This window comes from Capra hircus, chromosome 19, assembly GCF_001704415.2.
Source record: "Capra hircus breed San Clemente chromosome 19, ASM170441v1, whole genome shotgun sequence".
NCBI classification, from domain to species: Eukaryota; Metazoa; Chordata; class Mammalia; order Artiodactyla; family Bovidae; genus Capra; species Capra hircus.
The window spans coordinates 26,874,462-26,889,266 of NC_030826.1; the positions used below are offsets into that span (position 1 = coordinate 26,874,462).

The 14,805-nt window shown below is 58.6% G+C and overlaps 2 protein-coding genes across 5 annotated transcripts; one reads left to right on the forward strand and one right to left on the reverse strand.

The window, feature by feature from the left end:
- On the forward strand, positions 1,390 to 9,592 carry TNK1 (tyrosine kinase non receptor 1). Of its 3 annotated transcripts, XM_018064571.1 has the most exons (13): positions 1,390 to 1,468; positions 3,757 to 3,921; positions 4,085 to 4,155; positions 4,283 to 4,474; positions 4,605 to 4,760; positions 4,877 to 5,160; positions 5,391 to 5,664; positions 7,007 to 7,101; positions 7,432 to 7,587; positions 7,925 to 8,004; positions 8,343 to 8,632; positions 8,715 to 8,810; positions 8,894 to 9,592. In XM_018064571.1, exons 1-13 carry the CDS (start codon positions 1,438 to 1,440, stop codon positions 9,005 to 9,007), a joined length of 2,004 nt encoding a protein of 667 aa, XP_017920060.1. In that variant the 5' UTR covers positions 1,390 to 1,437; the 3' UTR covers positions 9,008 to 9,592. The 3 variants fall into 3 exon arrangements, with proteins under 3 accessions (XP_017920060.1, XP_017920061.1, XP_017920062.1); XM_018064572.1 differs by lacking the exon at positions 8,894 to 9,592 and having other exon boundaries at positions 8,719 to 8,800; XM_018064573.1 differs by lacking the exon at positions 4,085 to 4,155 and having other exon boundaries at positions 1,411 to 1,468.
- On the reverse strand, positions 9,585 to 14,454 carry PLSCR3 (phospholipid scramblase 3). 2 transcript variants are annotated; one of them, XM_018064575.1, is made up of 8 exons: positions 14,072 to 14,454; positions 13,683 to 13,859; positions 13,159 to 13,418; positions 13,009 to 13,051; positions 12,687 to 12,907; positions 12,251 to 12,412; positions 10,468 to 10,629; positions 9,585 to 10,274 (listed from the first exon to the last, which is right to left on the reverse strand). In XM_018064575.1, the coding sequence occupies exons 2-8, from the start codon at positions 13,687 to 13,689 to the stop codon at positions 10,218 to 10,220; spliced, it is 912 nt and encodes a 303-aa protein (XP_017920064.1). In that variant the 5' UTR covers positions 13,690 to 13,859; positions 14,072 to 14,454; the 3' UTR covers positions 9,585 to 10,217. The 2 variants fall into 2 exon arrangements, with proteins under 2 accessions (XP_017920064.1, XP_017920063.1); XM_018064574.1 differs by having other exon boundaries at positions 13,683 to 14,454.

Sequence of the window (14,805 nt, forward strand, 5' to 3'; positions counted from 1 at the left end):
AAACTTTTCGGGGGGTACCAAAGCCCTAAGGAAAGGCCTGAGTTCCTGAGCCTGTTCTGCAAGGCCCTGCAGACTGAACCCAACCAGGTCAGGGATCGTGCCAGCTTGTTCACCTGGGTCCCCAGAACCTGGCACAGTGAAAGCCTGCTGGAAGGATGATCTGACAGCTAGTTTGGCTTCTGCCAGCCTCTCCAGCTGCATCGGCCTTCATATCCCACCATGTGCTCCAAACGCATGTATTCATTCATTCAAGACCCAGAGGACTTCCCGTGCACCCAGATCTGTGAGGACACTGGACATCCAGAGGAAAATCAGGTTTCACCTGCTCTTTCCTGAAGATGCTCATGGAACTGCTGTGTTTCCCATCAAGAAACTGGACAAGGGACTTCCCTGGTGGTCCAGTGGTTAAGAATCTGCTTGCCGATGGAGGGGACACAGGTTCGATCTCTGCGCCAGGAAGATCCCACATGCCACAGGGTAACTAAGCCCACTGGCCACAACTACTGAGCCTGTGCTCTATAATTTGCGAAACTTAGAGCTCATGCTCTGCAGTGAGAAGTCACTGCAGTAAGCCCAACCACCACAACTAGAGAGTAGCCCCCTCTCTCAGCAACTAGAGAAAGCCCTCCCGCAGCAACAAAGACCCAGTACAGCTATAAATAAATAAATAAAAATTTGGGAAAAAAGAAGAACCTCAACCAAACAAAAAATGTTGAGTGAAAGAAGCCAAATGCAAACAATAAAGCGTGTGATTCTGTTGACCGAAAGGTCAAGAGCAGGCAGAAACCATCTCTGGGTTTTATAAATGGGAATAGTAATTGCTGGAGAATTCCCTGGCGATCTAGCTGTCAGGACTCCACTCTTTTCACCGCCCAGGGCTCGGCAGTTAGACTGAGCAGACTTCATAGACAACACGCACCATACCTATTATAGGCCTGCATTGTCCCAGGTACCTCAAGACACCTGACAGATCCAGCCCGCCCGTGTGGAGCCAGTCCACAGCAAATCAGAGATGAGACATGTGCAGGAAACAATCACATCTGTTATCTGCCCTGGTGGGAGGGCAAGAGAGCTGGCAAGAAAACCACAGGAGGAGAACTGTGAACTACGATTTTCCCATCAGTGTTGGAGTTTTCCATATGTTTACCAAGATGAGGGGGCTTTGCCCCCCACGGGACTCTAGAGACTGCATCTGCTATGCTCACACATCTATCCCTGGGACAGAAGGACACAGGCCAGATAGCCTAAGACTGGTCCTGAGACCCGTGAGGGAAAGGAAGAGGGCTTACTGCTTCTCAGAGCCTTCTTGGAGCCAGACTGTCCTGCCCCACAGGGCAAGCAGAAGTGTACAGAACCCTGGTGTCAGCAGAGGTAACAGGTGGGAGGGGCCAGAAGGAGGCCAGGAAGTGCCAGAGATGGGAAGTTGTGCCCTGAGGTATGGAGCGCTGCCCTGGATCACCAAGACCAGGTACCAAGCTGGAATCGGGCTGAGGGGCCACTCAGAAGCTGTCTCCGCCCCGCTTGCTCCAGAGACCCCCGCCCCGTTCCACCCTGGGGAGCTCCCCAAAAGGTCCATTTCGGGGGCAGCACATGAGACTGGGAAAGGACATTCAGAGCAGGGGGAAAGGCCAAGGGCTTTAGTCTTAGAGACTCGGTGCGGTCTGGAGCTGACTACCTGCGCCACCATCAACACCTCGGTCGTGGCGCCATTTCACAGCCCGGAAAGCTGCGCCAGGCCGGCTTTCTGCATCAGAGTGCCATGAAGCCCTCTCAGGGACTCTGTCCGGTTTAGCTTTATCCCCGGGCCCTGGGCGGGTCTCTCTACCAGGGGTTATTCATTTCGTGGGTGGGGCCCTGGTTGAGGCAGGTGGAGGATTCGGTTGAAGGGGGCACGGGGCAGGGGTGAAGGGAGAACGAGACACCGAGGAGGAAGTCTGGGGAGGGGTGAGAAGTTCTTTAGAGAAGTCTGGAAAGAGGGTGGGAAGGTGGAGAGAGGGTGGGAAGGGGGCGAGCAAAGGACCGGCGAAGGGAGGCCCCCCCAGGGTCTGGCCTGGCTGGCCGGCCGCCAGCATCAACCCCCACCTCCTCCACCCACTCCCCATCCCTCGGGGAACCCGGGCCCAGCCGCCAGGCCCCGCCCCGCGGCTTCGGTCCTGCCCTCCCCGGGATTTAGTCCCGGCAGCTTGGGCGGCTCCCCAGCCGCTGCTTCCGCCTCCGCCAGGTGAGGGTCGGGAGAGGCAGGGGCTCTGGGGGCCGGGCTGGCGGGGCGGCCTTCGTTTGGGGGCGCGTCTGGCGGTGCGAGCCTCCCCTCCCCGGTCCTTCTCCTCCGCGGCCACGTCTCCTCCTGTCCCCCATCTCGTGCTGTCCTTCCCCTTCTCACCTTGCCACTGGGCCGGATGTCTTAGCTATCCTGGCTTTCTCCTCCCGCCGCCCCTGCTGTGGCCCGCGATTCCTCGCCACCTCCGAGCGTCCCTCGGGACCCAGCCTGGGGCCCTCCGCTTCCTCCGGGCTTAACTAAGTTAGGGGTGCGCGGGGGGCAGGTGTGTGTGAGGGAGAGTGTGTGCGCAGACAGCCGGCGCCGAGAGCCTTATTGAATAAAGACTGGTGGAGTTGCCTGGGACTCACGTGTGCCGGCCGGGCTCTGTCTTGGGATCTGAGCTCAGGTGGGTGGGGAAGGGACTGTGTACCTCGCAGCCTGGGTGTCTCTGAGCAGTACCTGAGGTTTACCGCCCGTCACAAATGCCCGATTTGATTTCACATGTTGCTGCCTAGGGTGTGGAAGAGGCAATGACTCTGGGCGGCTCTGGGCAGAGGGGGCAGCCTACCGGCGTATCTCAGGCACATGTGGACACCAAAGCTTGATGTCTTGTGTGCTGTGTTTGTGTAGACCTGGGTGTCTCACACGTGAGGGCTGGTGAATCTTGGAGGCAGTAAACTCAACATGTTTCAAGGAGGGTGTGTGTGAGGGGTACGTGGCAGGAATCCTGGTGTCTTGCGGCAACTAGTATATGGCTCAGCTGGGAGTGGACATGTATCATGTGTCTCTGGTGTCTTTTGCATCACATTTCTAGGGGATCTATAGGTGTGACGTGTGTGTGTGTTGTACCTCTGTCTGAAGTGTGGTTAGTGTATCTGGGCATCTCTGGAGTGTATGTGGTGGATCAGAATGTCTCTGGTGTACCTGAGTGGGTGTGTACAAGGGTGCACCTCAAGTCTAAGAGGCAGTATATCTGAGTGGCCTAGGGGTACAGGCAGGGCTTCCCAGGTGGCACTAGTAGTAAAGAACCCACCTGCAAGTGCAGAAGACATAAGAGATGCGGGTTCCATCCCTGAGTCAGGAAGATTCCCTGGAGGAGGGCATGGCAACCCACTCTAGTATTCTTGCCTGGAGAATTCCAAGGACAGAGGAGCCTGGTGGGTTACAGTCCATAGGGTTGCAAAGAGTTGGACATGACTGAAGCGACTTAGCTTGCACGGGGGTACAGGCAGTGTGCCATATCTCAGAGCGGGGCCACACATCTGAAGTCTGCTAGGTGCTAAAATCTTAGGTGTGGGAGAACATTCTTCCTGGGTGGGGTTTGTGTGTATGAAGGGCAGGATTCCTGGCTGACCCTGAGATCCCTCCCTCTGTACCTGAGTGTTTCTGAGGGTTTGAGGGTGGAGCTGGTGACCATGTCTCTGGTGCCTGAGTATCTCAGGTGACTACCCTGGACCATGTGACTGGAGGACGGGGCCTCACAGGGGTCCCTCCTCCAGACATGCTCCCCGAGGCGGGTTCCCTGTGGCTGCTGCGGCTGCTCCGAGACCTCCAGCTGGCCCAGTTTTACCGGCCAATCCTGGAGGAGCTTAACGTGACTCGGCCGGAGCACTTCGACTTTGTAAGAGCTGAAGATCTGGATGGCATTGGCATGGGCCGGCCTGGTGAGAGTCCCCTGCCTCTAGGCCCTACTGTTTCCTTCCCCAGCCTGTTAGTTGCAACTCTCCTCCAACCACCACACACCCCAGCCTTCTTGCTTGTAAATCTCTTGCATCCTGCTCCGTGCCGCCCCCATTACCCCATCCCTCTGATTCTGGCCTCCCTCAGCCCAACGTAGACTGGCTGAAGCTCTGAAGAGGCACCGTTCGGGGCTCAAGTCTAAGAACTGGGTCTACAAGGTGTGTGTTTTGGGGTGGGGGCGAGAGGCTTTTCAGGGCCAGCTCAGGCCTGGGCAGGGGGCAGGCTGAGTGGCAGAGAAGAGTGTAAACAGAGTTCCACACACCTGATTTCCCATCCTTGTTTCAGATCCTTGGGGGCTTTGCCTCTGGGCAGAAGGAGACCACCCCACCCTCAGATAGCCTTCCATCCCTCCCTGAGCCAGATGGGAGACTCAAGTGTCTGATCCCCGACCGGGCTGTGTGCCGAGGGGAGCTTCTGGGCTCCGGCTGCTTTGGCATGGTGCACCGAGGGCTGTGGACACTACCCAGCGGCCAGACTGTGAGTGTCCAGGGAACCTACTTCATTCTGGGATCTTGGACCAGCTGCCCCCTCTCTGAGGGCCCTCTCTGCTCTGGCCTTGGCTTAACTGTTTGCTCCTGTGCCTTACGGTGCTTCCCCCCACGCCCAGGTCCCAGTGGCTGTCAAGTCCCTCCGGGTGGGTCCCGAAGGTCCCGAGGGCACTGAGCTAGAGGACTTCCTGAGAGAAGTGTCCGTCATGATGAACTTGGAACATCCACACGTGCTGCGTCTGCACGGCCTTGTACTAGGCCAGCCTCTGCAGATGGTGAGCAAACCCTGATGCTGGCACCTGGGACAGTCCCCAGGCCGATGGGCTACAGGAGGGTGAGCGCTAGGGTCTCATGGGGACGGACCACCGCTCACACCGACGTGCTCCTGCAGGTGATGGAGCTGGCGCCCCTGGGCTCCCTGCACGCGCGTCTAACGGCCCCAGCCCCCACGCCCCCGCTGGCCCTGGCCTTGCTCTGCCTCTTCCTGCGGCAGGTGGCCGGGGCCATGGCGTACCTGGGGGCCCGTGGGCTGGTCCACCGAGACCTGGCCACACGCAACCTGCTACTGGCTTCACCGCGCACCATCAAGGTGGCTGACTTCGGGCTGGTGCGACCGCTGGGCGGTGCCCGGGGCCGATACATCATGGGTGGGCCCCGCCGCATCCCCTTTGCATGGTGAGAACCTGGGCGGTAGGGCAGGATCTGGGGGCAGGAGCCGAGGGAGTGGTCCTCTGAGGGAGGCGGGGACTAGAGGAGTCTTCCGGTCTGGAAGGGCAGAGAAAGGAGGACTTTGGCAGGAACGCAGGCCGGCGGGCCGCATTAAGGGGGCGTGCCCAGTGGCAGGTGGGCGCTCCGGGCACACACCCTGTGCACACATCCGGCCCCCTTCAGCTCCGCTTCCGCAGGTGTGCGCCCGAAAGCCTGCGCCACGGGGCCTTCTCATCTGCCTCGGACGTGTGGATGTATGGGGTGACGCTGTGGGAGATGTTCGCTGGGGGCGAGGAGCCCTGGGCCGGTGTCCCGCCATACCTCATCCTGCAACGGCTGGAGAAGGACCGAGCCCGCCTGCCCAGGCCTCCTCTCTGCTCCAGGGCCCTCTACACCCTGGCCTTGCGCTGCTGGGCCTACCACCCTGCTGACCGGCCCACCTTTTCCGACCTAGAGGGGCTGCTCCAAGAGGTGGGAGCTTCTGTCTCCCCGGAAACCTCCAATCTCTCTTGCCTCTGTTTTCTTTCCCAGGGTCCCATGCACAAGATGGACGTATACTGACTCCCAGTTTGGGGTCTGGGACCTGATTCTGAACAAAGCAGATTCATTCCCCACCTTTAGGGTCCTCAGAGCCCCAGGGAGACAGCTGAGGTCTAGTTTATGCTGGCTGGGGGCTGGGGAAGAGAGAGGGGAGCCCAGAGAGGCAGGATGCAGTGGGTGTTTGACAGACAGAGGAAAGGTTAAGAGTGGGAGGGGGAAGTACAGTGACCAAGGTGGCAGAGGCACTTTCGGGGTGCACCAAGGAGGGACTTATAAGACATGGTAAATAACCGGTGTTAGCACTGAGAGCGCTTGGTGTGTGTAAGATACCTTACTAAGTGCTCTCCATGTATCCTGATGCATCTTCACTCATTCAGTCCTTACAACAACCCAGCTCGATCTTAGGGAGGGGGCAGTTAAAACACTGAGTTTAAGTGATTTGCCTAAGGAAGTGAAGGAATGGAGAGCTGAACCAGTCACTGACTGCAGAGCTGTGCCCTAAATCACTATATACTCTAACATTAAAGGAGTTTAGTTCTTAACTCTGAGGACATCTAGGGGCCACAGAAGGGTTGTGAGCAGGAGAGTTATAGGCCATCCTTAGATATATGTCACTCTGGTTTCCTGAACCCACCTGCCATGCAGGTGACTAAGAGACATGGGTTCTGTCCCTGAGCTGGGAAAATAGCCTGGAGGAGGGCATGACAACCCACTCCAGTATTCTTGCCTGGAGAACCCTATGAACAGAGGAGCCTGGTGGGCTACAGTCCATAGGGTCACAAACAGTTGAATACAACTGAAGCAACTTAGCATAGCACACACTCTGGTTTGGTGCAAAAATGGATTAGAAGGATGAGGCTGAAGATGGGAAGACCAGTAGACTGCAATGACTGTGAAGCAGATGTGAGATGAAGAGGTCTGGATGAAGGTGGAGGCAGTGGAGAATTCCCAGGTCCTTGGGAGGCAGAGGTGATGGGCCTGGGTATGGAGTGAAAGTGTACAGGGTGACTCTCCCCTTGACCCCCCCTAGATAGAGACAGGGTCCCCTTTTGTTACTTCCTGACCCCTGGGCTGTGTCCAGCTTGGTGTGGAATCCAGGTCTGCTACCACTGGATTACAACCGAGAGACAGGGACCATCCCCCCCGTGGGCCCAGGACACACCTGGTAGGGGTTTGCTTGATGGGTACATGAAGAGTCTCTCCTCTGTTCCCATGACATTACCCTTGTGACTCATGCCACAAGCCCAGCTACCCTTTCCTCCTATCTCTACAGGCCTGGCCTCCTGAGGGACGTTGTGTGAGGGAGGTCATGGAGCCTGGTGCCCTGAGGATGGAACCTGGTGACCCCATCACTATCATCGAGGGCAGGTGAGGGTCTCATGCCTCCCACCCAGCCCCAGGAGGACTCCCTCCCAACCCTCCTGATGCTGGTCCCGGCTCAGCTTCCCCCCAGCTCCTTGAACCCCAGGCCTCTGCCTCCTCTCCCCCCCCGGGCCCCGAGCACTCTACCACAGTCCTGGCCTCCCTGCTAGAGCCACCGCTGGCCCATAGAGCCCTTTTGTGTTAGAGAGAAAAAAGCGTCCCTTCCTCCGGGCAGATGTGGCTCCATAGCGCACAGCTTGTGAGCTGAATGTGGACGGGGCCCAGCCCCCACTCTCCCCTGGGGCCCAGCCCTTTCACCCACGCCTCTTCCCACAGCCCTGACTCCACAACTTGGAAGGGCCAGAACGGTCGCACATTCAAAGTAGGCAGCTTCGCAGCCTCGGCGGTGACACTGGTAGACCTACCAGCCACCCGCCCCGTCCTCAGAGGCACCCCTGCCCGGGGAGAGCGACACCAGAGAAACGCAGATGGGTAAGGACCCGAAAGAGTGGGGGCCAGAGCTAGGCTAGGAACCAACCAAGCCCAGCAACTTTTCTGGAAGGGGAGCCTGTCGGGGAGGTGAAGATGGAGGGGAGAAGGGTGAAGTTGGAGGGAGGTGGGTAAAGATGGAGAGGAGGCTGGACATGCCTCAGGTCTCAGCCTGCCTGGAGGCCCCAGAGAGGAGAAGCTGGAGGGGAAGGGGTAAAGGTGGAGGGCAGGCTAGAGGTGCCTCAGGTCTCAGCCTGCTTGGAGGCCCCAGAAATTCTTTGGGGGAGGGAACTGCTCTCTGGGGTGGGGGTGGAGAATGAACTGGAATACTCTCCGACAGGGACAGAGGGAAGGCAAAGCTTCAGGATGCCCCTCAGGCTCGGGGCCAGAGAAGGAATGTGGCTCTGCAGAGGACTAAAGGTGGGCATGGCGGTGGGGACAGAGCCTACAGGGTCTCCCAGAAGGTCTGGAATCACCCTCCAACAGTGCCCCTTGCTCTGATTGTATCTGTCATCTCCCCACCTATCGGGTCCTGCCCTTCCTCTGCCTGCTGACATGCTGGCTGGACTTCAGGCAGCATCTCCCCCCTGCAGCCCTGGGCTGCTCTCTGGGCCCCCTGGGTGCCTGGATATGGGCATCCATCGTGCACATCTGGGTTCTGGTCCGCCTGGACAGAGGACCACCCCGAGGACAGATAGCCAGAGAAAGAAGGCAGCTGGGCTTCCTCTCAAGTTGTGGTTTCTTTCTCAAATATGCAGGCATTTCCAAGAGTCTGGAGTCGGTTCTTTCCCTGGGTCCCCGTCCCACAGGAGGCGGGTCGAGTCCCCCTGAACTTCGACATGCCAGAACTGGGCCCCAGGGACCCCCAGGCCGGTCACCCCGTCTTCCCATGGCTGCCAGCTCTTCCCAGCCTCCCAGGGAGCGGCCTCCCTGGCCCAAAAGAGAATTTCCCCACAGTCACCCCGTAGGAGCACCTGGAGCCAGCAAAGCCACCATCCCCTCCGGAGGACCCTTGTCTGACCCCGAGCTGCAGAGGAGGGTTATGGAGGTGAGGTCTCCCTGAAGTGGCCCGGTGTCCAGAGGGGCTACAGACTGGAAGAGGGGCCTAAATGAGGCTTCATCCCCGGCAGGTAGAGCTGAGTGTGCACGGAGTCACCCACCAGGAGTGCCAGGCTGCTCTAAGAGCCACTGGGGGAGATGTGGTTTCTGCCATACGGAACCTCAAGGTAAAGTCCGACCCTTCCCCTGGTTCCTGCCCTTCCTGGCCCTGCCCTCTGGCAGTCAGCTGCCTGTCTTCCCACCCCCACAGGTAGAGCAGCTCTTCTACCTCAGCAGCTGGTCCAGAGCAGATTGCCGGCGCATCCTGGAGCGTTACCAGTGGGACCTCTCAGCTGCCAGCCGCTATGTCTTGGCCCGGCCCTGAGCTCCGTTCCTTTGGGCACAGACACCAGACAGACCAAGGGCCTAGCCACATGAGACAAGGCAGAAGCAGAACAAGGTCCCAACAGGCCTGTGGTAGGTACAGGAGGAGCCCAGCATCAGGCACTGTTGTCTCCTCACCTGCCCCTTGGCCTCTGAGGCCACAAGCTCCCTTGGCCATAGGAGGATCTAGTCCACTCTGCCCAACAAGAGGGAATACTTGGAGGAGCGGAGCTGTGGCACATCATACCCACAGGAAGCTTCTGTCACTACAGAAAATGAGCACAAGGCCATTCTGGGTCACGGGAGAAGCCATCCTGAACTGCCATCAGCTACCACACTGTGCTCTGGGGGTAACCATCTTGGATGACTTGGGGAATACAGCCTCAGCTGCCTTGGCATGGTCTGGGGCCATCATGGGTGATGAAAGGGGCTCTCTTAGACTCAAGGACACATGATCTTGGCAGTGTGGATTATGAGATGGGCCAGACCCTGCCCATCACAGCTGTCTTATTTCCCTTTGTCTCTTCCCACACCCAACTCTTTCTCCTACCCTCTCCTATTACAAACATCTTCCAGTGTGCAAAAAGTTACAAAGTTTATATGAATATAACATAAAAAGATACAGCTTCCTTCCTGGGACAAAGGAAGGAACGGGTGGTTAAGGCACAGGAAGTCGCAGCAAGCACCAGCTGAGGGAGAGGAAGTTGGCACTGGGGTCCTGGCCCTAGTGGGGAGGTAGGATGCCCTCAGAGTGCCATTGTCTGAGGCTGAACAAATTGGCCAAGCAGATGTGGGGAAAGGGTGGCCAGGTCCGCCATCTTTGGTGTCTTTCCCACCCCCAGCCCTGTCAGAGAACCCCAGAGTCCCGCGTTCTAAGGCCTCGTCTGGAGCAGAGACCCTGGAAGGGGTTGTGAGGAAGTGGGTAGGGAACATTTGAAAGCCAATATGCCTGCATGCTGAGGGGCCACGGGAGATGTGGCGGGAAGTAGCAGGGGAAGGGCTCTCATACATACCCTTCTGTAGGGGCCACAGGTGAAGGAGGCCAGGGGAGCAGGGGAGGGATGGGGCACCAAGCCCCCAGCCTCGCAGGCCTCCCTGTCTCTCGCCTGCAGTGTACACAGAGGAAAGGGGCTACCTCTGAGCAGGGGCCAGGGCGAGTGACCATCCTGAATTCTGGTTGAGTTGATGGTCTCCTCACCCAGAGAGGGCCTCTAACTGGTGATGGCAGAGGGCCCAGCGCCTCCTCGCTTCTCGAAGAACATGTAGTCCTGAGGGGAGGGCATGGTCAGCAGGATATCTGGCTGGGCCAGCCTGGCTCAGCTATCAAAACCCAGGTCTGGAACCCCAAACCCCTAAAGACTCTGTCTCTGAACCTCTCCTAGCAGGAGGCCAAGAAGCACTCAGAACCTCTGAGTGAGAGCAGAGGGGTAGTGGGGGGAGGAGCAAGGGCCGCCGACTCACAATGAGGAACGTGGCTCCAAGCAGCACAGCCTTCACCCTCACGTCCAGGTCCAGTGGGAACTGCAGGCCGAAGTCATCTGTGTCAGTGAGGGCTTCTCGGAGCAGGCCCCCCCACTGCTTGCTGATGCGGCCCACACTGCGGGATTCGTCTGGGGTCTTCACCTGGCAGGAGAGAGGGAGGGAGGGAGATCCCACATAGAAGGGGTGTGCCTGATCTCTGTCTCCCATCCCACTTCCACAGTCCCCGGTTATGAACTGTGCAGGCGGTACACATAGTGAATCCTCCCAAAGCCTTTGGGTTCCATGTGACATCTGGGGACACTGACCCACCTGAAGTTACCCTGTGAGTCCACAACAAAAATCAGGGTGGCAACTTGGATCTGTTGCTCTTGAAAGGCCACACGTGACTGCTAAACATCAGTGTTGGGAGAAACAGAAGCACAATACAATCTAATCTCCTTAGCGGATGGCCAGTTGCTAAGTTTGTTTTGGTTACCAAAGTCCTTGCCACCAATGGTTGGTGCAGTTTGTGCCCTGTACAGAGTAGCCTGGCCAGATGGGCTAAAAGAAGCTGCTAAATGCCTGATTGTGCTCAGCCAACCAGGCTGCTAGATGGCCCAGAGGGGTGTCTGTCCTCTTATCTGCAAGGTAGTGAGGGCTCTGTCTAGTGCAGCATGCAAGCCTCATCCTGGGTGGATACAAGTCCATCCAGTGGGAGGAGGGGGCAGCAGAAAGTGGCCTCTGAGGATCAGGGTCTTCACTGGCCTCTCTCAGCCCAGCAGCAACAGGCCCTGCCAATGTGGGTGGTAATTCACAATGACTGCCTGGACTTTATCCTCCGCTAATTCTCCTGTGGCTAGAACTGGAGTGATGTCCTGCCCATCCCCTTCCCCGAAGGTCCTACAGCCCTGGGGCACTTCCTGCAGACCAGTCCCAGGTTGGGCAGGGCCTCTCCCAGCCAGCCCTGTGGTCCCAAGAGCACAACCCCAAATGTGGACCATTCATATTACATAAAAGGAAGATTGACCTGATAAGAACCATGCAGTCTACATATTCCCATCCAGAGATCATCAAGTTATCTCTTTGCCAATGAGTTCCTATCAAAGAAGCTTTCCCCAGGTACCAAGGTGACTCAGTTTTAAAAAGTAACCTTAGGTAGAGCACCTTATCAGAAGCCTTGGAAAGCCTACCAGACTATACCTGTTGTTTCCTCCCTTATCTACACATATAATTATCTCTTAAAGTATTCAAGTGCCTTTATCTTCTAGAAAAGAAGGTGCTTCCCAGGCTTTACTCTTAAATGGTCACCACTTGGATTCTCTAGGCTCTGGGTTGGTAACCAGAATGTATGGTAAGAAGGACATCACCTGGATTTCAGACTAGGGGTGGATGGGTGGACATTTGGCAAGGTAAGCCACAGGATATTAACAAGTGAAATCAGTGTTTGCTCCAGGGCCTGGGCTCACGAACTCACACACACAGGAGCCATGTGGGCCCAGCCCAAGGTACACTCAATAATCATCCTTCACCCTAACTCCAGCCTGGCCTAAGATTATTTTTTTCTCCCTCAACACAAGGTTGCAGATCGCAATCAGCATTGGCCCTTCAGATGAAATCCTCAGCCATGTTTTATAAGATCCTGGTCCATCTTATTTCTGAGTAGAGAAAAGCCAGCAATGTGGTAGGCATCACAGCAGGTTTGGATTAATGAGCTCTTGACTATCCTACCTCATGGATGCCTTGGTTTATGAAGGTCCCAGGAATCTCCCCTTATTCCTGATACCTCAAAGTTGGTGTCCGTGCCACAGCCGCACGTCCAGCAGGGCCCCACCACTCTCAGGAGGGTTTGGCGGTCAGCATCCTGAATGGAGAACTTGGGGATGAAAGGATGCCAGGTCTGTAGAACATGGCCAATGGTGGTGCCCGGTGGAGCCTGGACTTCCATCTGGAGTGGGAAACAGACAGAATCACTGCCCAGCCGGGTACCCTGGCCCCCAAACTCTCACCAGTCTAGCTCTATCATCTGTTTCCCCTCATGAGACCTTCCATCCCCTTCACTAGACCACCTGTCTTCCCTCTCACTAGGCCTCCCATCCCACCTGCTGCTGGCCAACTCCAATCAGAAGACCATCTCATCCCATGCCTCACCCAGGTTCTGCCGCCATCACTGGCCAGCCCCTTACCCGAGTTTCTCTCTGGCCCCAGCCTTCCCCACTCACCTCCTGGAGGCCACACGGACAGCAGCTGCAGCCACAGTGGAGGGGGCGGAGCAGGCGCAGCACCTCTCTGTCCCCGGGGTCCACCAGGCGGACTCGCAGGGGCCGGCGGGCACCACAGCACAGCCGGGCACAGCAGTTGCTCTCCTCCGCCGCCTGACCCAGGGGTTGTCCGGCCCCAGAGCGCAGTTCATAGCGGTTACAGGTCTCCCAGCCCAAGAGCGCTGCCAAGGGGTGACATGCTGAGGCTCCGACACCAGCGCCTGCCCCAGAGCCCACTATTTGCCCCCGTGATGAGGCCCAACCTATTCCTCCTTCCACTCACTTTCCACCGGCTCAGCCTTCTGGTGAATCAAGATCTGATCAATCTGGAAAGACAGTAGGGGCCAGGCGGACATCAGCTGGCCTGCCTAGTCGCCTGGGTCCCCTCCCTGTCACTCCTCCCTTCCTTCCTCCCTCCCTCCCTCCCACTCACCTGCATCAGGAATTCGAGGCCGGAAGGCACCCCTGGCAATGGCAAGAAGGGGGCAGCTGGTCCCGGGGCCCCAGGGCCAGGCGAGGGGAAGAGAGCAAAGCCCGGCGCAGGGGCAGGCACGTGGGCAGGCACTGGTGCCTGCCCGGGCCCGGACACCTGGCCGGGCCCAGGCCCAGGATGCAGTGCCGGCTCCGGGTATCCAGCAGTCACAGGGTAGGGAGGTGGGGGCGAAGGGGCATACCCTTTGGGGGGCAAGTAGCCTGTGGGGGGGACAAGAGTAGGTTAGAAGGGGTCCCTGACTTCATCCCTTTACCCCTTGGCCCACAGGCCGCGAGGCTGCGGGGAAATTGTGATGAGAAGAGAATGAGAAAGATGGGGCGGGGGAGCAGGGCGGCGGCTTCTCGGGGAGGAAGGGAGGGGCCCCACACAGCCAGTCCGAGCACATTCCCGGAGGATGCGTCTGACACCGGGCTACCAAGTCCGTGGGGGGGATAACGGAGACCCTCGACCTTGCGCCCACTTACCTGCCATGGGAGAGAGGCGAGGATTCGCGGGATCTCGGTGTCCCAGAGGTTTAGTTCTAGAAGTGGAGGCAAGCTCGAAGACAGCAGACAGACACAAAGACAGACACAAAGACCGACAGGCAAACGCGGAGAGGCGGCTGCGCCCAGCGCCGGCCCAGGGTCTCTAGGGCGGCGCGTCTGACTCGGGGAGAAACCGAAAGTGTCAGCGGGCAAGGCGGGGGCGCTGGGACCCTGGATTCCCGCAGGGGCCCCAGTACCGCCCCCTCCCTTTGTTCTCCCATTCTCCGCGGAGGCGGCTGTTGGCAGACCGCAGGACAGATGGGCCTGCAGTCAGACCGACGACCCGACCTCGAAGGAGGTCTCCTGACCCCTCTGTTCCCCCTGCTCACCTGAAGCCCCTAGAATAGCCCGGGTGCCCAGCACTCGGCGGCCTGAGGAGCTAGTGGAGGCGGGCCCAGAGGTGACTCCGCCCCAGACCCGTCCAGGCCCCGCCCCTCCCGGCCAGGGCGGCGCGCCTGCGCAGAAAGAATGCTTGCTTGCCGGTGGGGCCCTGGAGCGCAGGCCACCCACTCCGAGGCCTGGCGGGCGTCCCCGCCCTTTCCGCTCGGATGCTGAAGCTCGCCTGGGTAGGCAGCCGGGTGAGACCTAGCCCTGCGGCCCCCGCCAGGTCTGCGGGCGGAGAGTGACCAGTGACCCTTAGTGGGAGAGAGGGCCGCTCGCGCGGCGCTGGACCCCAGGCTCCTCCTCCTGAGGGCGGTTCGGGCCTCGCTGACGCAGCCAAGCACCCTACACTCTCACCCATTGGCTTTTCCGACTGGCTCCTGGCTCCCCTCCTGCCTCCTTGGGGCTACCTTGCCGGTCTTCTCTACCTGACGCAGCAGTGACCCACACGGACACTTTGCAATTACAATCCTTCCTTCAGGCGCCCCCAGCCACGCGACAGGCCGCCAGACAGTGTCAGTAACGAGCGTGCGAGAGGCGAGGCTAAGGAGGCAGCCCGGACGCAGGCAGGCCTTCCCCAACAGGCATCACTTCCTCGGCTTGGAGTCCTGAGCCCAGGCCAGGAGGTGTGAGGGGGTCCTGCGCCTTGGGGGCCTAAAGGCTTAGTGGCAAGAAATGCCCT